Consider the following 21,730-nt stretch of genomic DNA (forward strand, 5'->3'; position numbering starts at 1 on the left):
GTTCATTGACTCAGGATTATTTATCACATCATTTCCCAGACACCTCCCCCAGCCCGAAGACCCTTTCCTCAGCTTCCTTGGCCACCCTTAAATGTCAGTAGAGATTTTCCATCCTCTGCTGTTTTCTTGATTTCTCTTCTTCCTAATTAGAAAGAGTTATCCCTAAACTTCCATTGCATTTTGAACTTCTTCTATTATGGAAGGGCTTCTTTGTATTATTCATACAATTCCTTTATCCTTGAACTGTGAGATCTTGAAGGACAAAGTCTGTTATTTTCTTTGAATACAGTCTCTCCCATCATCACCAACAGACTTTGCCACACAGTGTTTGACACTTAATAGATGCTCAATGAAGGCTTGTTAAATTGTCCGGGTGAACACATACAAGTTTTGCTAGTAGATGTGGAGAGTTATAAATCTAGGGAAACTGGAAAGATTGAAAATGTAGAGAAGCACTCCTGGGTATGACATATTGATTTTTTTTTTAATTTTCCATGCTTTTGACAACATTCACAGACTTTATCATGGATCTTTGTGTCTGACACACTGTACCAAGCTCTGTAAGTCTGTAGCCCAAAAGACCTGTGACCTATTTGGTTTTATGTTCGTAAACATAAGATAAATTTCATTACCTTGTCCTAATTTAGTGCTCTGCACCCCTTGTTGACCTAATTGAGCTCACTTACCTATTTTGTGATAAGCACTAGTCAAACAAGCTCAAAACCACTGATTTCTTAGTCTTGATTTCTTTTCTTATGCTCAAAACCCCCCTTCCATCCAATAGGCTCTTTATTTCCTAACATGTTTTGAAATTTTACCATGTTCTAAAAAGTACACTGAGAATTTTATATTCCTTGTTATTTAATTCTCACACAGTTTTGTAAAGTGGGCACATAACCATTTCTATTTATTTAAATTCAATTAGCCAACATATAGTACATCATTAGTTTCAGATGTAGTTTTCAATAATTCATCAGTTTCCATTTCTTTAGATGAAAAAAATTGAGACTCAGAGAGGCCAAGTGATTTGTAGGAGGGGCAGATGGTCATTTGAAGAAACATTCAAAGACTTTCTCATTGGTTCCCTTCAAGTATCTCTAACATACCCTCCTGTATTCTTATTAGGAAAACACACTGGTCTACACAAGGTTGAAGGTTTCCATTGTAACTTTGAGGAAAAAATGCAACTGAGACGTCTAATAATAGCTTTGCAAATAAGCATGTATGTAAGAACACATTTAAGTAAGATACACACATTTAATTAGGTTTTATGCACTCATTTTTACTAAGTGTTAAGCACTTTGAGGACCCTGAAGGAGCTCTTATCTTCTGCTGAATTAGAAAATCTGTAGAGAAAAAAGTTTACAAGGCTTTGTGGTAAATGGTCTGGATTATGCAATGACTATTCTTAGTGTTGTGGAAATTCAGAGAAGAGGAAGAGTCAGTGAGCATGGAGCTGGGAGTGGGGGTTTCTTGTCACATTCAGCACTTCATTTCTTCAGTTTGGATAAAAAGAGGGGAGTATGTGCTGTGTTCAGCTAAGAAAGAGAAGCAAGAACAGGTGGTTTCAAAAGATGGGGGTGAAGGGGAGATGGAATAGGGACAGGTCAAAGATGAAAGTCAATGTGGAGAATGATGTGGAGTAGGTTTTGGGGAACATAATGCAAAGAATAATACAACTCAAAAGGACAGTTCAATTTGCTACAGAAGAGAATATGGAACCATTCAAGTTTTTAAAGCAAGTAAGAGACTGGACCAAGGAAGCTAAGAAATTTTAAATTCGTGTTCAAAAAATAACACATCGTAAGCACTAGTCTGCACTTACCTACCTACACTATTTCAGCCTTCTCTGTACTTGCAAAACTTTTGAACCATGCAAACATATTTTTAAAAAAGAATGTCAAAAGTATACCAGAGTTGTTAGTTTCCTTAAGTTAATTTAATATTTTAACACATTTTAACCTATTTACATGGTTCAAAAGTCAATGGTAAGTGAAGCATCCATTACAAAGATACTGAACATGAACAAACGGTGCATTTTGAGAGAATGATGAAGGGGGAAAGTCATCGGGCTTATGTGTGTGTTTTTATCTCTTAAAATATACTCTGGAGATCTTTCCATATCAGAGCACACAGGGTGTCCCTCGTTTCTTTTATATATATATCTGTGTTGCATTCCATTGTGTGGCCATGAAGATTGCCTCATCTGAGTGTGGGTGTGATGGTGTTCTAGGGCCCCAGAGTCTCCTCCAGGGGGGTTGTACAACAACCCTCACAACAACTTGATGATAAAGTTTGTCCAACAGAGGGTGTTGTTAAATGTTTAGGGTTTTGTCAGCATAATAGGTGAGACATAGTGCTACAGGGTAGCACTTTGCATTTTTTTTTGTATTTTTTTTTTTACCGTGTGTTTCATTTGTTTTTTTTACCATGTGATTCCAGAGTTAAGCAAGAATTAAAGAAAAATGCAGCCGTTGACTGAAACAAGAAAATCAAGAGGAAGATCTGGTTTGAGGGGAATTCTTGTGAGTTAGGCTTCTAACTCATTGCAGTTAGGGACAACAAGAGATGTCAAAGAGAAAGGCAATCCTAGAGAAATGTCAGGGCCCCTGAGGAGGCAGTGTGGAAGTAATCATTACACCAATGGGCTGGATTTAAGCCATGTTTTCTCAAAAATTCAAGCAGCTTAATATGAATCAGGGTTATGATAAACATCTCCAAAATTTATTTTCCTTACAGTGCTTTCATATTTTTGTTCATCAAAAGTGAAATACCAAATAACACGTGTTCGGTGGACACCACACCATTAATGACAGAGCATGTAAGTACAATATGAGAAACAATATGATTGGAGACATAAAATTAAAATAAAAGGAAAGTGCATAGATTTGTTTTTTTTTTTAACATTTTTTTTAATCTTTATTTATTTATGATAGTCACAGAGAGAGAGAGAGGCAGAGACATAGGCAGAGGGAGAAGCAGGCTCCATGCACCGGGAGCCCGATGTGGGATTCGATCCCGGGTCTCCAGGATCGCGCCCTGGGCCAAAGGCAGGTGCCAAACCGCTGCGCCACCCAGGGATCCCTGCATAGATTTGAAACACAGATGAGAAGGTAGTTGGTTTTTTTTTTTTTTTTCATTCAGGGCCATTGAAAACATGTTTGCATATTTATTATAGTTAGATCTACATATCAACCAATCAAGATTGCCACAGGAAAACTTCTCAGCAAACACAGAGGTCTATTTATATCTATTAATGGTAGATCCCAACTAGAAGATGTATCTACAAGCTCATATTTTGGAATGGCTTAAGATTTCTGTCATGGGAGGACCCTAAGTACTGAAGAGGAATATGAAAGCCCTTTTAGGAAGAGGGAGGAGGGAGGCCATAAGGTAGATAGATCAGAGGCAGCCAATGAAAGAATAAATCCAGTCATATGAAAAGGAAGTCATATGAAAGGAAGAGTAAGACTTGATTTTCTTCCTTTTTCTCTTTTGTCACATCCTGTTCCACTCAAAGGTAAAGTCAAGAAATATGTAAAAAAAGTCGCTGTTTGACCTTGAAGAACCTAAATTAGTCTGGAGTAGCAAATCTTGATTAAACAGAAACAACCCAAAAAAGAGATTTGACAAAGCATAAGGGCCAATGGCTACATATACAAAAGTGATTTTGGGGCAAACTCCCATTACCATGAATCCAGACTCAATCCTTCCTATTTCAAGTATCTCTTCTATCTGCTGTGGGTCCAGGGCTATCTAGCTGCCCTCAGAAACCAGTGTCCTATACCCCTCCAGAGTCATTGCCTCCCTGGAAGGTGCTGCCTCTACTCCTTACTTCAAAATTAACCTTTTCTTCTTCCTTCCCTCTTTACCTATCAAAACCATTATCGGGAGCACCTAGGTGGCTCAGTGGTTGAGCATCTGTCTTTGGCTCAGGTGGTGATTCCAGGGTCCCAGGATCGAGTCCCACATTGGGCTCCCTGCATGGAGGGAGCCCTCTGCCCATGTCTCTGCCTCTCTCTCTCCCTCTCTCTCTCTCTGTCTCTCTCTTTCTCTCTCTGTCTCTCATGAATAAATAAATAAAATCTAAAAAAAAAAAAAAGTCCTCAAATAAGATGACTGAAACCTTAAATTGATATGTTAGTTAATAATTAGCTTAAGTATAAGAGAAAAGAGATTTGTTAGCCCATAGATATCTCTAATCCAGAAAATGTTGCAGAGAGAATGGAGGAATTGGGATTGTGTGAACGTGTCCAAAATTCCGTCTCCCCTAGGAAGTCAGATACCTCCTGACCAACCACCCTTTAAACCAAGGGAGAGAAAAAGAAAAATGCAACTCAGAAAAAGATACATAGTATCTTAGTAGTAGGTTAACTGCCTTAGATTTTTCTAGGCGAGATGGAAGGATATGAGCAAACCAAGTGTAAAGTTACATAAATAGCACAGCTGGGTATTGTGCAACCATACACTATGAGCTCTTCATCATTGAAAGAAAGCAGTATTGCCAAACTTAACACGTGACGAAGAATTCAAATCTAGTTTCTTATCTCTTACAAAGACTTTAGGAATATCACATTAAAGAAACTTCAGCTAAAAGGCAAAAATGATTAAAATTCAATATTAGAAATATTTTGTGTGCTTGTAATTTTTCCCTAGACTATTAACCTAAAAAAAGAATTTTAACTTTACATGAAACATGACTGGAAATGTTTTATTAACTAATTCGGTTTTTAAAAGTGAATAAGGGGCAGCCCAGGTGGCTCAGCAGTTAAGCGCCACCTTCAGCCCAGGGTGTGATCCTGGAGACCCGGGATCGAGTCCTGTGTCGGGCTCCCTGCATGGAGCCTGCTTCTCCCTCTGCCTGTGTCTCTGCCTCTCTCTCCCTCTCTCTGTGTGTCTCTCATGAATAAATAAATTTTTCAAAAAAATAAATTGCGTTAAAATAATAATAATAATAATAATAAATTTTTAAAAAGTGAATAAAAAAGTACCTATCAATCTGAAGTATTCCATAGAAGAGTCTGAGTTTTCCTTGGTTCTAATTTTTTATAGATTATTAAAACATGCAGATTAAACACAGGCATTGTTAACTTCTGTTACTTTTAAAGGGTGTATCAAAACAGCCATATGTTAAACTGAAAAAATTTAGACAGAGAAGCTGCCTACAGCCAAACCATTCTGAATGGAAGAGGAAAAGAATCAGAAACATTTGAGTCTGGAGAGATGCACAGAATCAGAATGCATAGTGTCACATGCTCATATTTTTAAAGTATGTTTGAGAAAGAAGAGAAAAACACTGAAAATCTTCTTGTCACCAGTATGACTATCAATTGAAGGCTGTTTTTGTTTTTGTTTGTGCCAATATTTTCAATAGGTGATCAACAGCAGTCAAGATCCCTGTCCTGATTATTCCTGGGTGGATAAACTTTCTAGAGCACAGCAGCGCACAGTGTAAGAAGAGGTTCTATTATTCTCTTTCATATTTAACTAAAGCAAGGATTATCAGAGTGAAGTGCTACTCATCTAAGTTCAAGAAGCAAATGGTATCATAAGCTTTGACTCCCGTAGTGCTGTGGTGGACAGATTTTCTTGTCCCCTGCTGAATTTTCAGTTTGAGAGGTCCTTGATATCAGTGTTTCTTTCAAGAAATTCCTAAGCCAAAAAAAAAAAAAAAAAAAAAAGAAAAGAAAAAGAAATTCCTAAGCCACTGCGGTATTTCTAGCCAATAAATAGTTTACAAAAGCAATCTCGCTTTGCAGTACTTTTGTGCCTAAAGTAAAAGAAAGAGGTAATATAGGCCGGAGTATATAATGATCAACAGGCTCTCACCAATCACGATCAAATTAGACAACACACTCCTCTAATTCTGCACTGCCCAGGACACTTGTCCTCCGCTGGAAATCCCTACACTCAGGTGTTAGACAATTTTATGATCCCAAGATATTCATTTTCAAATATAGTAGACATTTTGGGTTCCTGTAATTATACCCCTCACTGTCATAAAGTGGGTCCCTATATCTTAGGGTTTCTTGTGGGATGGCTCACCAGCATCCCCTATATCTTAGGGTTTACTGTGGGATGTTTTTGGATTAGCAGAGAAATATGAAAGCATGTAAGTGGATAGATAGCTTGAGTTTTACAGTTGATGACTGTTTCGGACTTTATGTGGTGACACACATAAGCGCTTCAAGAATAGAAAGCATTTTCTCTGTTAGTGTAGACATGAACCTCACAGTGAGAAAGAGCCTGTGCCTGGTGCATAACAAATGCTTGATAGATCTTAGAATGAAGGAAGGAACGAGCTCATGAACAAGCTTTGGAAGATAAATATGTTACTGTTTTTGCTTCAGAGTAAAACAGAACTCTCAAAACATTTTTTCACAAAGCTTCTCCCTTCTAAAGGAATATTTTTTGGGGAAAAAAAAAGGCACTTTTGATTGTCTTATGATTAGCCAGACCTGGTCTTTTAGTCCTGTCTATGCCTGGGACACCTCTTTCAGGACTGTGGAGTCCAGGCTTCCCCATGACACACGGATTTCCAGTGTGGATAGAGCTGATTGCCAGGTTGGCCTGTGAGTTTCTATTAAAATAGACTCTAAGAATTTGTTTTTAAGTTTGGAAAGGAATGTTTTTGTTCGTTTGTTTTTGCCTAACATTATGTTTTATGCCATTGCCCTTTGTATTAAGTTGAAGGGACTGTTCCAAAATATTAATCATCTCTCAACAAAATTATCAGAAACACTTGCCTCATGCAAATGTGGCCCAAGACTGAGGAGGTGCCATGACTCCAGTGCTTAAGATGAAGTATTCTGTTTTTATAACAAGAACTGTAATACCCAAATTATTTGATTAAATCAGCATTTCTTGACCATACCCTCATCAGTGAAGGCTTGGGCAAGTCCAGGGACATTCATTTAGTATTTTGTCTATCCTAGCCCTGTGCTGGATAAATTGAGTGTTTACAAAATAAGCCTGGGGGATCCCTGGGTGGCTCAGCTGTTTAATGCCCACCTTTGGCTCAGGGCGTGATCCTGGAGACCCGGGATCGAGTCCATGTCAGACTCCCTGCATGGAGCCTGCTTCTGCCTGTGTCTCTGCCTCTCTCTCTCTGTGTGTGTCTCTTATGAATAAATAAATAAATCTTTTTTTAAAAAATAAGCCTAGGGCATAGTATCAGTCTACAAATAGTTCATATTTAGACAGCCAAGTTTATTATGCAGACAGTATAATGATAGCATAGTCACGTCTGTGCAGTGACAATTTATAATGATAATCCATCAGAACTTCTATGAATCGTATACTTCCAAAACCAGGCAGTGGGAGACAGAAGCTGCACTTTAGGTCTTGATGTCTTTCTGACCCTGATGCTCTGACCCTGCAAGGTATTTCTTTGACTTTTGACAGTCACAGAGCTTGAAATGGATGTGTGATTTCTGCATAACTGCTTGTGATTTACACTTTGAAGCATGCTTTAGTTATGATTCCATTTGTGTGTTTGTCAGAAATATTGCTGTGGGCCAAGATTAATAGTAATGTATTTGTTTTTCAAGGGGCTGCAGTCTTGCAGTGATATCTGGAATACTCTATGGGTCTACGTTTGTGCCAATAATTTATATCAAGGACCATAGCAAAAGAAATGATAGTATATACGCAGGGGCAAGCCAATATGGTAAGGGTAAACCATTATGTTACTTTATAAATAAATTCAATACCTGTTTTTCTTAAGAATACAAAAAGAATGTGGTCCTAGTAAATCCTGGTGCATAGATTTGATCTTACTTTTTCACTGTAAGTGGTGACTTAGAAAACCACTGAAGACTAAAAGTAATAAAGGACTGTTTGAGTCATCTCACATGATCGGCAAAATACAAATATAATCAAGTTTATTCTAGTCAGGATTTATATCAACTACTTAGATCTTAACACATGCTTCTTAGCTTTACAGTGAGATTCAGAGATTATTTTCCAGTTAGATAATCTCTGAGAAAATATATATTCTTCTGCTCTTTCAGGTAAACGTCAAAGTATAACTTTCCTAATGGTCAAAGTATGGCCTAGTCAGAGGATATTATTTTTAAAACATAGAGAAGTGCATTGAAAGGCTCAACATAATGCTCCCAGATTACCTCAGTTTCTGGATGTAGAGTCTGTCTGGTGTAAACTCAACACTGTGTCCAAGAGCCTTGTACAGGCTCATCAGGAAATAGCAGAGGGTCTACTTCAGGGGTCCTATCATTTTGTTGAAGCATGACTTCCACCCATGAACCCATAAAAGAATGAGATCATAGGCAATAAAGTTCTGAATTGGGTGGTAGAGAAAATTAATGTGATCTGTGTTCAGAAAAGGGTAAAATTTGGAAGGCAAAAGTTATGAGGGAGAGACTGATGACAAAACTGGGATTTGAAAGACTTTAGTGGAATAGACAGACTGCATTGACACCATTGTTTCTTCCTTCCTTTTTATATTCAGTCCAATTAGCTTTCAAACCTTTTACTAACTTCCGTCTTTTTTTAAAGATTTTCTGCAAATACTTTGTGTGCTTTTATTATTTTCATTTGTAAAGGATAAAAATCAATAAAAATAGAATAACATAGGACAAATTAAAAGAGAAAGAAAATCAAGAGTTAAAAAATAAAAAATAAAATAAAAACCAGGAATGAGTCTAAAAACCGTAATGTATTTGTACACTTGCTAGAAATGAGCCGTAAATTTGGCTCTAAGATTTCTTATAGACACAAGGGAAATCAAATCAGTCCCACAATTCAGTGAACGCAAGATAAAAAGAACTAATCATCCAGGAGCATGGTTGTTCTTGGTCCTGGGCCATAATAAATAATGTCATATTTACTTAATAATGTCCTCTTTACATAATACATAGTCATTTTTTAGGGACCTTTCTTATGACAACGTTAATGTCATCTAATAGGAACACACTTTATTCCAATTTATTAAAAAATAGTTCCAGGGAGGTACAATTTTTTATTTCATTTATTTAACAAACACATAAGTATCACATGTACTGTGCTAAACACTACTCTAAGCACATGACAATAATAATTCACTTGACCCTCATAGTAACCTTATTGGTTAGATAACATTATTATTCTTGTTTTACAATTGAGAAAATTAAGACAGTGAGAGATTAGGTAATTTGCCCAGGTCTCAAAGTTAACAAGTAGTGGATTGTAGATCTGTGCTTTTTTTAACTATGTTATGCTGCTCCTTTTAGTAGTCCATAGATATGTTGTTCTTACCTGATCCAGAAAGAGGGTTTAAGATTTTAGAAGAAAAGACACACTCTTTGACCTTTGAGCTTTTCTCCTTAAACATGACCCCTCATCTTTGTCAAAACCATAGTTGGGAGAAACATTAAATCCAATGTGACCTTCCCAGCCAAGAACCTGTAATAGACCCATTTGTCTGACTAAAATACAATCTGTTTAAACAGTTGGTGAAGTTGGGGTTTCTCGGATTTGGACCACCATCATGTGTCATTAACACTCGCATGTAATAAGGCTTAGAGTAAACAATTAAATAAAACCCTCTTTGGTAGAACTTCCTGATTATCTTTCCATATAGCTGTCATCTGCAACAGACACACTGGTCTCCAGATCAGTCACCATATAAAATTAGTACTCCCCAATATTCTTCACAATGCCCCCCCCACTACAGTCTACCTGGAGATTTGCTACAATTGCCATTTGTAGAATTAAGTCGAAACCTATTCTAAAAAGAAGGTCGTATTCACATAATGTTTATAGTTTCTTATTTACCTTTCCAAGGTAATCATAAAAACCGCGTTTTAGATCTGATTGTAGTGACTAATTTACTCTTAATGTTTCTAAGTTTTAAATATGTTCATTAAAATTCTATGTACAGCATGTAGAAAGCCAGGATGATAAAATATAATTAATGGTTCCTTTACTTTTAAGGTTAATTTTGGTGAGTTTGTTTTATTTTTAGAACTCTAAATATATTTGAAATGAATGAAAGGATACATTTGAGAGTTTTATGATCTGCCTTTTCAGATTTAGACTACGTTTTTGCACACTTCAGTGGCATCTTTTTTACAAGCACAGTCTACTTTCTGGCCTACTGTATAGCCATGAAAAATAACTTTAAGCTATATCCTAAAGCAGTCCTGCCAGGTAAGAATATTTACTACAAAAAATATTTTTACTCTATGAAAGTCTTCTCTACTCACTTAGCTTGAGTAATCGTCTTCTGGAAATCAAGCCATCCCTGTGTGTGTGTGTATCTGTGTATATGTTCATTCCCTAATTGCTTTGGCCCTACTCACCAGTAAATATGAAAGATTTAAAAACCATGAAACTGGCTGTGAAATGACAGTCATTACAGAACCTGAAACTTGAACAGTGAATCTAAGATGATTTCCTGTGCCAAAATACCTTGAGTATTGACCTATCAAAGGATGCTTATTAAAAGTCAGTGTCCTGTGACTACTTTTTCTTAAAAAAATAGTATGAACAAAGAGAACTTTGTAGTCGCTTGGGTAAACAAACATTTTCTCTGAAAAATAAGAAATTGTTTTAGATTTTGAAAAGGGCATATGATAAATGCACATACTTTGGACTTAATTCATTCGGCACTGGTGGTAAAAAAAATATACCTATAATTCCTCATTTACTTAGAAGTTTGCCATAATGCAATTTAGAATATAAGTCCACAAGTAAAAAAATTTTAAGAACAAAATAAAGCATATGTCAGAGATTCATTTTGTTTACGTGATTCATTTAAGTCAAAGTACGTCACTATATGGTATAGTATACAACTATACCATTATAAAAAATAAAAGATAGGATATTTATTGAACACCCAACTAAAGTATCCTAAAATTTTTATCTGGTATTTTCATTCAAATTCTAGGAGCTTCCCCTCCCCACCACCACCACCACTTTAGCTATAAGATCATTCTGAACTTCACATTTTATGTTGAGAGTTGAAAGTAAATGGTGTTTGCAGAGCATGCTCAGATCCAGTATCTTCCTTAGGTCCCTCTCCACTACCTAATCTCTACATCAACTACAACTTTGGGTATTTTATTTAATGTCAATAAAGTGAAAAGTTTGATAGTTATACCCACAGCAGTCACGAACCAAAAAAAAAAAAAAAAAAAAAAAGATTTGGTTTCCAAAATGACCATAAAATCATGTTGGCCAAAAATTATAGGAATGCATTGATAGGAGGAGCACTTTCATATTCCCACCATATTGAAGGCATGGACTTTTCAGGAAAGGAACGTGGCTTTTAAGTGTGTGCTGTTTGCATGTGTTTCAGGATTCCTGTCAGGAGTTCTTTGGGCAATAGCCACCTGCTGTTGGCTCATAGCTAACCACTCTCTCAGCGCTGTGGTCAGTTTTCCAATAGTCACTGCGGTAAGTAGCTGAATGTTTTTCCAAATTTTTGTTTTGCAAATGCAAATCTGATCTTTCTGAAGCAAACCTAGTGAATCACTGAGGACTTCAATTTTTTGGAGTTCAATTTTTTAGGAGTACAGTTTGTAGAACAGATTCACGTACTCTCTCCAACACCCCCTCACCTCACGTCCCTGATTGCTAAGGGAACACTGATTGCTACCCTCATTCTAGCAAGTTTGTTCATTTTAGATATCCTTGTAGTCTTTGTCTGGTAATTTTACCTAATGTCATTTTGGATACATTATAATTTACTGTTTATAACAATACTTATCTCTGTATAACAGTTTATCAGTTAAAAATGCTTTTGTGTATATTTTGACACTTGAATCTCATGATAACCTTGAGAGACGGGAAGTATTTCAGAAAAGGTGCCCCTTTTCTTTTCTTTCTCTTTTTTCTTTTTCTTTCTTTGCAATAACCCATAGACCATGTCCAAACAAATATTTAGGAAATCATCAGCCAAAGAGCCTCAAAGGACAGTGATACCTTTTGGCATTGTCTTCTATCGTGTTCTCCGAAGGGAAAAAAATTTCCGGATTAAAGAGGATAGAATTCTTGAGCAATTGGCCTGATAACATTAATATTACATCCCCTGTTCTATTGTTTCCTCCCATCCTGCCCAAGTCACTATGGAACTGCCTAAAGGACCCAGATGCTTCTTGTTTGGTTTGGATTTTGAGGCTTAGGACCTTACGTCATTGATAAAAGACAGTTCCTTTGACCTATTTCTCTGACTCTTTTGATGTTGAATTTTCCAGACGCTGATAAACAGGGTAACCTATTTTTATTGCTTCGCTTACATGCCTGGAGTGGAGTCAAACTTTGTTAACCCAATCGTGTAGACAGTCGGAGTAGTGGAGGAGAAGAAAAATGTTGGAATTGTTTATGAGAAACTCTTGCAGAGTTTGTGCAGGGCTTGAAAAGGAATCATAAAAATGCTGATACAATACACTTTCTCCACAAAGACCACAATTAATCCAAATTCCATTTTTTCTTTCCCAGTTTAAAAAAGTTAATAAACTTGAATAGCCTTGTTTCAAACTGCAGAATCATCCTTTCTTCCCACCTCATTTCTTCTCATTTCCCTTTCCTAGATTATTTCATTCCTGTCTGAATAAACCTATTGCTTATTTTTCCTCACATGGCTTTTCTGACTTCCCATAATACTGTCCTTAGATCCACTGGAGTGTAACTTTAGACATAGTTCATCACTGTGCAATAGTATCAGTTTAAGAATTTTTCTTAAGTGCATTATTCACGGGGATCCCTGGGTGGCGCAGCGGTTTGGCGCCTGCCTTTGGCCCAGGGCGGGATCCTGGAGACCTGGGATCGAATCCCACATCGGGCTCCCAGTGCTTGGAGACTGCTTCTCTCTCTGCCTCTCTCTCTCTCTCTCTCTCTCTCTCTCTCTGTGACTATCATAAAAAATAAAAAATAAATAAATAAATAATTTAAAAAAAAGTGCATTATTCACTGAATCCAAAAGAACATACTACAGTTTCTTCAGTTATAAGATGGCTTCATGCCAAAAAGAGTTATAAATTACTCCTACACTTTCAAGGCACCTGGGTGGCTCAGTCGGCTCAGCATCTGCCTTCAGCTCAGGTCATGATCCCAGGATCCTAGGATAGAGCCCCGAATCCAGCTCTCCACTCAGTGGGGACCTGCTTCTCCCTCTCCCTCATCACCTTCTTCTGCTTGTGCTCTCTCTCTCTCAAATAAATAAATAAAATCTTTTACAAAAATTATTCCTAGACTTTCTCCTGTTAATCCCATTTTTATGTCCTTAGTTCATTAGAAAACATTAGCCATTTGCTTATTAAAATAGTTTTTTGGGGATCCCTGGGTGGCGCAGCGGTTTGGCACCTGCCTTTGGCCCAGGGCGTGATCCTGGAGACCCGGGATCGAATCCCACGTCGGGCTCCCGGTGCATGGAGCCTGCTTCTCCCTCTGCCTGTGTCTCTGCCTCTCTCTCTCTCTCTCTCTCTCTGTGTGACTATCATAAATAAATAAAAATTTAAAAAAATAGTTTATTATTAGTAGACCACATTTAGTAAAATAGATCACATAATAGTATAGCATCATCAATGTAATAAATATGAAAATCAGAAAGAAACAAAATATCTTCATTTTTTTACCTAATGTTACTTTAGTTTAATATTGAGTTAAGGTTGAGATTATGAATAGTTTTCCCTGACAATACTGTTATACTCTTTTTACAGTAAAAAGTTATTTAATTAAAGTATGAGGTCAGCTCCCCAGTTTACTGTATTTATGTAGAGTATAAGTCACAGAAAAAATAACCAATTTAATTGAAGTTTTTCTTTTTGTTAAGGGTCCAGGATTTATAGCTGCAATGTGGGGTGTCTTCATGTTTAAGGAAATAAAGGTATGTACAAGGACAAATTTAGAAAACAGGTGTAGAGCCCATGTAAGAAAGGTATTTAATACTGTATTTGTGTTATTTTCTGAAAACTGTATGTGATCCCTAAGCCCAGGGCAGAAAACACATGAATGGATTTGACAAATCAGATGTTCCAAATGTTATCATACCTAACAAGGAAAGAAAATACTGAAGATATGATCAATATTATGAAACATGTTTCTCTCCACCCCAGCCCCCAGTGGGAAAATGCTTTAGTTGACTTTAGTTTCTTTCCCTTAAGAGGTTTTGGTTACATAATCCAATAAAATATGATGGGGGAGATTTTATTTAATGTAAAATATTATAGATAAACAGGATGAAATGTTTTTTTTATCCTAAAGATTAAAATATCCCTGAGGCAAATGGAATTTGTGAATGGATTTTTCTGTTGGTTCTCATGCCTCCCAAAGGCCCCTATATAAAACCAGCAATTTTATAGGAAATTAGTATGGTAGCAGGTGACTAGGACCACTTCTCTTTCAAGTGTAAATGATGGTGATTTAAAACTGCATTTATTAAATAGCTGTAGGATGTGTGTGTGTGTGTGTCTTCATTAAAAAGTATTTTAGGAGCACCTGGCTGGCTCAGTCGGTGGAGCTTAGGATTCTTGACCTCGGGGTTATGAGTTCTAGCCCCACATTGGGTATAGTAATTGTTTAAAAACAAAATATTTCCCCAAAAATCTTTATTTTAGAATTTTCCCCACTTATTTTTATTTGAGGAATATATGTGAATAGTATTTTGTAATAGGTTTTACTAAAAATATATATAAATCAGAGATATTTTGTCAAGGTACCATAGACATAATATTTTCTGCCTTCATTCATATGCATCTGTAACAACAAATAATCCCTGGTTCTAAAAAAATCTGATGTTCCTAATCTCTGGGAACCAAAAAGCAACCTGTATACCTGGGTAATCCTTAAAATTATTATTCAATTTTATATTTAAAATATCATTTCATTTATTCTGAGTGAAATGTTTTGATTTAGAAAGCTTTAATTTGATAAGATTCTCAAATTTTAAAAAATAATGAATTTGTTTAGGAGTTAGATGCCAGGATCTCAATTTTTGTATTTTTTAAAGTACACAAGGCAACTTAAAACATCTATAAACCCATAAATTACTTCCATACACATTTCTCATTTATTTTAGTTAGGGTAGCTTTCCACAAAAAATAATTCTGTGTCCAAAACATGCCATAATTTCATTGTAAATATTTCATTCACCTCCCAAAGGATAAATGATTACTATTTAGGAATTGGGTGTTTATTATCCAGTATAACATCCTGAAGTCCTAGAAAATCACAAGTGAGCATAGCTTATTTGCAATTTTAGGTAAAAAGAAGCACAAACGAAGAATGGATTTAATATAAAGGATTTGAAAATATTTTAGTCACTACTACTGTAATAATGATACGGACTTAGAAATCCTCTTCCCTAGTTACAAGAACTTGAGAGAGAGAACCCCTGGCCATTGAGCTTAGTGTTAATTCCTGAGTCCTCTAAAAAAGACACTAAAAGACATTGAAAGAAAGCTTTTTTTAAAGATAGACTTTTTAAAAGATAACTCAGACCAAATAGAGAAGAATTTTTTTCTTGATTTTTTTATTTATCTATTCATAGATACACAGAAAGAGAGAGAGGCAGAGACACAGGCAGAGGGAGAAGCAGGCTCCATGCAGGGAGCCTGACCTGGGACTCATCCAGGGTGTCCAGGATCACGCCCTAGGCTGCAGGTGGCGCTAAACCGCTGCGCCACCGGGGCTGCCTGAGAAGAATTTTTTTAGTGATAAGCCATGACCAAGGAGGGCTTAATTCTGGAGTACAAGGATAGTTCACAATATGAAAATTGATCAGGGTAATATAATATTAAGTAAACAGAGAAAAACTATGTGATAATATATATTCAAAAAATGTGCTGAAACTAAAAACCAGTTTTTAATTAAGAAAAAAACCTCTTAGAAGTGCTACAAATAGGAGAAAGCTGTCAAAAAACAAGAGCAAACACATAGCTAAGGTGAAACATAAAGGTTCTAAATTACATCTCAATAAAGCTGAGAAAAGAAGTTCTCTGTAAGTTGAAAATCAAAGATATCTCCATCACTGTTATTATTCAGTGTTTTCTGGACATCCTAGCCAGTGTGGTAAAATAAAATTAAGAAAGAAGGGGAAATAGATGTAGGAAAGAAAATGAAAAAACTGTCATTTGCATGTAACATCTTCTTTAAAGTGGAGTTTTATCTGAAATTCTGAAAATGAGTCCTAAAGTTTGGCCAAGTACGTATGTAAAAATGAAGAGACTGAGGACCAAGCTAAAAGCAAAGACCTTCTGGCTTAAAAAAAAAAAAAAAAAAAAAAAAACCTTCTGGGCTTAAAAAGAATTTTTTTTTTTATTGACCTTCTGGGCTTAAAAAAAAAAAACACAAACTTACAAATCTGTCTACAAATAAAAGTTAAGTGTCCAAAAAAAAAAAAAAAGTTAAGTGTCCAGTAAGACTTATCATTCAGTGGAGGTGCCTAATTGCCTCTTAACAGGTGGTTTAAAGGCGAGTTTTAAATACTTTACATGCCAACTAGTTTAAGAAAGAGCTATCAACTAAACACTGAAACCAAAATCCTAGAAGAATTTTTGAAAATAATTTTTCTTAGAAACAAGATAAAACCCTAGAGGAAAACAAAAGCAAAACATGGATCCTTAGGACTTTTAGATCCTATCAGTTACATCTTGAAGCACCTTGAAGCCACATATTTGAAAGTCTTGAAGACACATATTTGAAGTCTGCAACCTACAGCAGTAAGAACTTAATCTGAGATCCAAGCATTTTTTGTGTAAAGAGTTTGATGATTTCATCGAGTCTTAATGCCATCAGGGCACCAGTTGGAGGCTTTCCATTTCCAATGTTCTTTTATTTCTGATATCTATTCGTCTTTAGAAAGTTTGTTTTAGAATTTTACTCCTAGCTATTTTAAGCTAGACATACATTATTATTTTTAGAAACACGCCCTAGTCACAATGTCTACAGAAACACCAATGCAGGGAATTACTACCACGACAATTTATAGAGCGGTAGCTACTCCCAGATAAAGAATGAGATGATCTGCTATCTTAATAGCTGTTTCAGAAATCCGAGTTAAAAACTTTTCGCTTTGGGGAGAATGTTAGCATGAACTTTCTAAGCATTAATATTCACATTTGACAAAGGGAAACTGTTGCTACTGCCCAAATATCATTGGTCTTTGTCCTTGTGAGACTAGGCAGGTTCTTAACCTCCTCTAAACCTAGGAGGCAGACAGATTCTTAACCTTAAAGGGGAAAAATATTTTACTCTCTGAGGACATTATTCTTATCTACATAGACAAAAAAGGAGAGGGGTCAGCAAAGTATTCACACAATCGGGTTGTAAAGTGCTGATAACTGAGTACCCGTATGTTGTTTTTTCTTATTTAAGTCATTGTATCAATTGTCTAATTCACAAAGGACATTTAGAAATCACCTGGTTGTTATTCATTGAGCAACTATTTGAGTGCCTTCTCTCCATCAGGGCTGGTATCTGCAGTCTTTAGAACTGATAATATGTCAGAGAACCTTAAAGCCTTAGCAGGAGTGTGTGTGTGTGTGTGTGTGTGTGTGTGTGTGTGTGTGTGTGTGTAAAAGCTGTTCTGTGCTTGGGGAGGCTTTGTGGTGCTGTCTTTCGTCTGTGGAACTTGTGTTAGAGTGACTTCTGGTAGTATTCATACTCACAGTGAATCCAGAAATTTCAGTTGGCTCCGACCCAACTTACAAACAACCTCCCTCTCTGGTCATCAAATAGAGATCATTCAATCCATTCTATCCCAATTCTTTGTGAAACTGAGGAAAGAAGATATATGCCTTTTGGAATTTTGGCTGTTAATTGGCATTCATCTTAAGAGCTGATATTAATATTATATGATCTGTCAGGAGATCTCAATGTAGTTTTAGAATTTATATCTCAAGTTAGGGAGATGCTGGCCGGTTAGGCATCCAGCTCTGGATTTCTGCTCAGATCATGATCTCAGGGTCATGAGCTGGAGCCTGGCAGTTGTGTTCAATCTTTTTGAGATTTTCTTTTTCCCCTCTGTCTCTCCGCCCCCCCCCAAAAAAAATAAATAAATAAATCTTTTTTTTTTTAAGTATTTCTTTGTTACTCAAAGATGGACTGGCTTCATTGGGAACTGGTTGTCAGTGTTTCCCATCTTTAAGACCAGTACACCTACCCATGGCTGGGCAAGACAAACTTAGTCTCTGTTTCTTCTTCACCATTCAGATCCATCTCTCTCTCTCCATCTGCACCTCATCATCTGTGCCCAGGAAGACTGTAGTCGCCTCCTTAATCATCTCCTTGCATCCATTCTGGACCCCTCCAATCTGTTCACCATCTGCAAAAAAAAAGTGTGGGCTTTATGAAATGTGAATCCATCTTTTCACCACATCCAGCAGCCTGTTTCCTTAATGTCTTCCCATTCCTCGGAAAAATAAAACCCCACAGTGTCCGTGGCCTATGAGATCCCCATAAGCTCGGGCCATAGCTCTCCAACCTGGTTTTGCTCCACTTAAGTCTCGATGCTGTGGTCACACTGACTTCCTTTCCATCCCTGGCAAGTATCACACTTTTCTATTACAACAGAGTTTTGCACACAAAATTCCTTCTACCTGGAATGCCTACCTGTTTCCCTGCCCAATTAATTGGTACTTACAGTTAGAAGCTTAATTTCTTACCCTCAAAACCAGCCTCACTAAGATTCCTTTGTTACACACCCCAGAAACAGTCATGGTCGTTTACTCATTAACACCCCTCTCGCTCTGTAACATTCTTTTCTGTGATTATTAACTTCTGTCTCCCATATTATACATTTATCTGAATAAGCACGCATTTTGCTCAGCATTCTAACCCCAGCACATGTTGATGCAAAATGAGTGTCCACATGCATTTACTGAGTGAGTGAATTAGTAAGGTTCTAATGGGTTTTCAAGAAAATCTGGATGTTTATTTGGAGGGATAGCAAAAGGCATACAGGTGGCCGGAGCAGATGGTTAGTAAGGTCCCTAGCAATTTGGACCTTCTGCATGTTTGCTTCAGATTTTCTTAATTACACTTACTTTTTTTTTTTAATTATTCAGGGTCTACAAAACTACCTATTGATGATATTTGCATTTTGCATCATCTTGACTGGAGCATTATGCACGGCTTTCTCTAAAGTCTAACAATCCAAGACCAGCAGATGGCAGCAGTGGGTAAGAGGACACTGCTGCAGGGCTTGGCCGGATTTTGCTGAGAACAGAGGTCATTTTCATACAGCAAATGGATCTCTACCCGTCTTGGACTGGGTAAATGATTTTTTTTCACAAATGTAAGAATAAAGGAAAACTAAGTTTCAGTCAAGTATAAAAATGAAAAATTCTTCTAATGAACTGTTTATGAAGGTAAGACTTCACCAGGTGGCTAAAATGTCTTCATTCTTACAGCATCACATCTGAGAGTGCTCCTTTTACCTCAATGTGCACTCGGTCTTGAGCAAGCTGCAAAATTCTGAGGAGCTCACATACACAGAGAATTTTTGTACAAGTCCAAGTTTCCAACATATTGCCCTCATTAATGAAGAGAGGCAGAAAAATGTTGGGGAGAGACATGGGGAGTCAGATGTCTGGATCCTTTGCCAGAGAAAGTAAATGTCAGAGTTGGTAACTGGGTATTAAAAAGGCCATTTCATTTTTAGGCCAAATTTATCTTTACTTCAAATTAATATTGCCCAACTCTACATCCTCCACTCATGCTAACTCAAAATGCTTTTCTCTCCAGATAAAATCCATCTTCAGAGAACAAAAAGTTCCAGCCATTGAGAATATGTGTATAACACATATACAGACATATATAGGTACACAGTCATGAACAGACACACATATGTCTGCATGATTCCAAACTTGGGGGAAATTCTAGAGTTGCTCCAGCAAGGGTCTAGCTTATCAGAGTAAGAATTTACAGGGACCAAACACTCCTTTGTATGTAAAATTTATTATTTTTTTCTGAAATATACTTTTCTAAAATCCCTCTTTAAACTGGAAGTTTTCTTCCTGTTTTAACTAGTGGTTTCCTTTAGGTAAAAAAAAAAAATAACGGCATGTTATTTTTATATATAAATTCAGAAGAGATGGAATAGCATTCTGCGTAAGTGTATGCACTCTGGCACTAACCCAAATGGATAGAAATCTTCATCTTAGTTATATGACTTCGAAGAAGTTCCTGAGCCTCCTGTGTCAGATTGCTCATCCATAAAATGGACATAATGATAATGATCATGATCATGGTTATTGCAAGGTTCAAATTAATTAAAATCTGTAACATATGTTGAACGTCTGGCACTTGGCGAACTGTATAATTTTTAGCTATTATTGTTATCTACTGTTTGAGAAAGAAAACCTGTCTATAGGTTGGAGAATATTTTGTAGGAGCTACTGCCCTCACCACCAGCCCATCCAGACACTTAAAGTTCATTCCTCTATTTGAGTGCAATTTAAAAAATGATACTAGAGTCTCTATTTCATTATTGAATTCTTTGATTGTAACACCTTACAAAAATTCATTCTAATTTTAACTTGAAATACCATTATGTTGATAACTTTAAATAAATTGACACTATGCAAAAACTAGTTTTCTTGAGTATATTTTCAAATTTCATATTGCTAGCATTTAATTATTCTGTAGTTGAGATTGCCAATTTATATGCAAAATTTTAAATGTGAAGTAAAGCAATTGAGGAAGAAAAATGAAAACCAAATCTTATTAGCACTATACAGTCTCTGCCACCACACAATGCCTTTGGTGTTAGGAAGAGGTAAGAGTAGATTAGGGGGGAGAAAAACAAGCTTTTCCAAATGGTTACCATGGAAAACACATGCTATGCAGAGGTTAGTCTAAACAAATGATTACCAAATCTCCACTTTCTTTGCTCAATTTAGGAAGTTAATATCTATCTCTCTAAAAGTTTTGAGGCATTATGTTTCCTTGTCTGGTATGGTCAAATTCTTGTGTTTTCACTTTTTCTCATTTCGCTGTCTCTAAGTACAGAGAAGGCACTACCCAATAGGGAAATGGCCACCCAGTGAGGCTGGCATCCGGATTATGGGAATGGCTTATTATCAGAATAAAAACTCCTAATTCCTTAAAATTCTTAATGAGTTTCATAGAATAGTACAGCATTTCCTTCAAGCTACCAAATCTCCATTTATTCCTATTATATTCATTTATTTGTACTTAGAGTTGCTAAGTACTAGACCTATATGTATCAATATTGGTGAGCTGGAAAAGTTGAATTAAAAAGATAAGTTGTAGAGCCATGTGCACAGTATGATACCATTTAGGCAAATTCTTAGGAATCAAAATAATAATATTTTTTCGATAAATGCCTATATATCCAAAAACCAGAAAAATACATATACAAAGCTCATAATAATGTTTGTCTCTAGTGAGAATAAATGAGATCAGAATGGCAACACTGCGGTCAATGTGAGCTTGAACATTATCTGTAATACTCTAATTTTTATGGCAATGAATTCATATACTTGTTCTTTAATATGTGTTAAAGAATCAACAGCAGAAGAGCTCAGAACATGTGTCTAAATGTTAAAGTAATTAAATCTAGGTAAACAGAATATGGCTGACTGTTATTTTCCTCTTTATCTAATACTTTTTAATTTCAAAGCAATCATGCACACACACAAGCACACACAAATGAAAAACAGAGATTAAGGCAAAGTTGGGAAATTTTCCAACTTAAAAGTGCCACCTTCTAAAGGTAGGATTTAGAAACACTTTTCTAGTCTCCCTTGCAGTAGGATGTGTCGTT

General features: G+C 36.4%; 1 protein-coding gene across 3 annotated transcripts in view; it reads left to right on the plus strand.

Annotated features, from left to right (window-relative positions):
• The window catches only part of TMEM144 (transmembrane protein 144), a 36,302-nt gene extending 15,768 nt beyond the window's left edge, over window positions 1-20,534 (plus strand). For all 3 annotated transcript variants that reach the window (XM_026008062.2, XM_072724922.1, XM_072724923.1), the window contains exons 6-12: window positions 2,740-2,821; window positions 5,375-5,451; window positions 7,551-7,669; window positions 10,030-10,149; window positions 11,300-11,397; window positions 13,775-13,828; window positions 19,008-20,534. In XM_026008062.2, coding sequence (XP_025863847.2) covers window positions 2,740-2,821; window positions 5,375-5,451; window positions 7,551-7,669; window positions 10,030-10,149; window positions 11,300-11,397; window positions 13,775-13,828; window positions 19,008-19,091 — 634 coding nt within the window. In that variant the 3' untranslated portion in view covers window positions 19,092-20,534. The remainder of the gene's footprint in view (window positions 1-2,739; window positions 2,822-5,374; window positions 5,452-7,550; window positions 7,670-10,029; window positions 10,150-11,299; window positions 11,398-13,774; window positions 13,829-19,007) is intronic.
• Window positions 20,535-21,730: the final 1,196 nt, after the last annotated feature.

The sequence above is a fragment of the Vulpes vulpes genome, chromosome 10, assembly GCF_048418805.1.
Source record: "Vulpes vulpes isolate BD-2025 chromosome 10, VulVul3, whole genome shotgun sequence".
NCBI lineage: Eukaryota > Metazoa > Chordata > Mammalia > Carnivora > Canidae > Vulpes > Vulpes vulpes.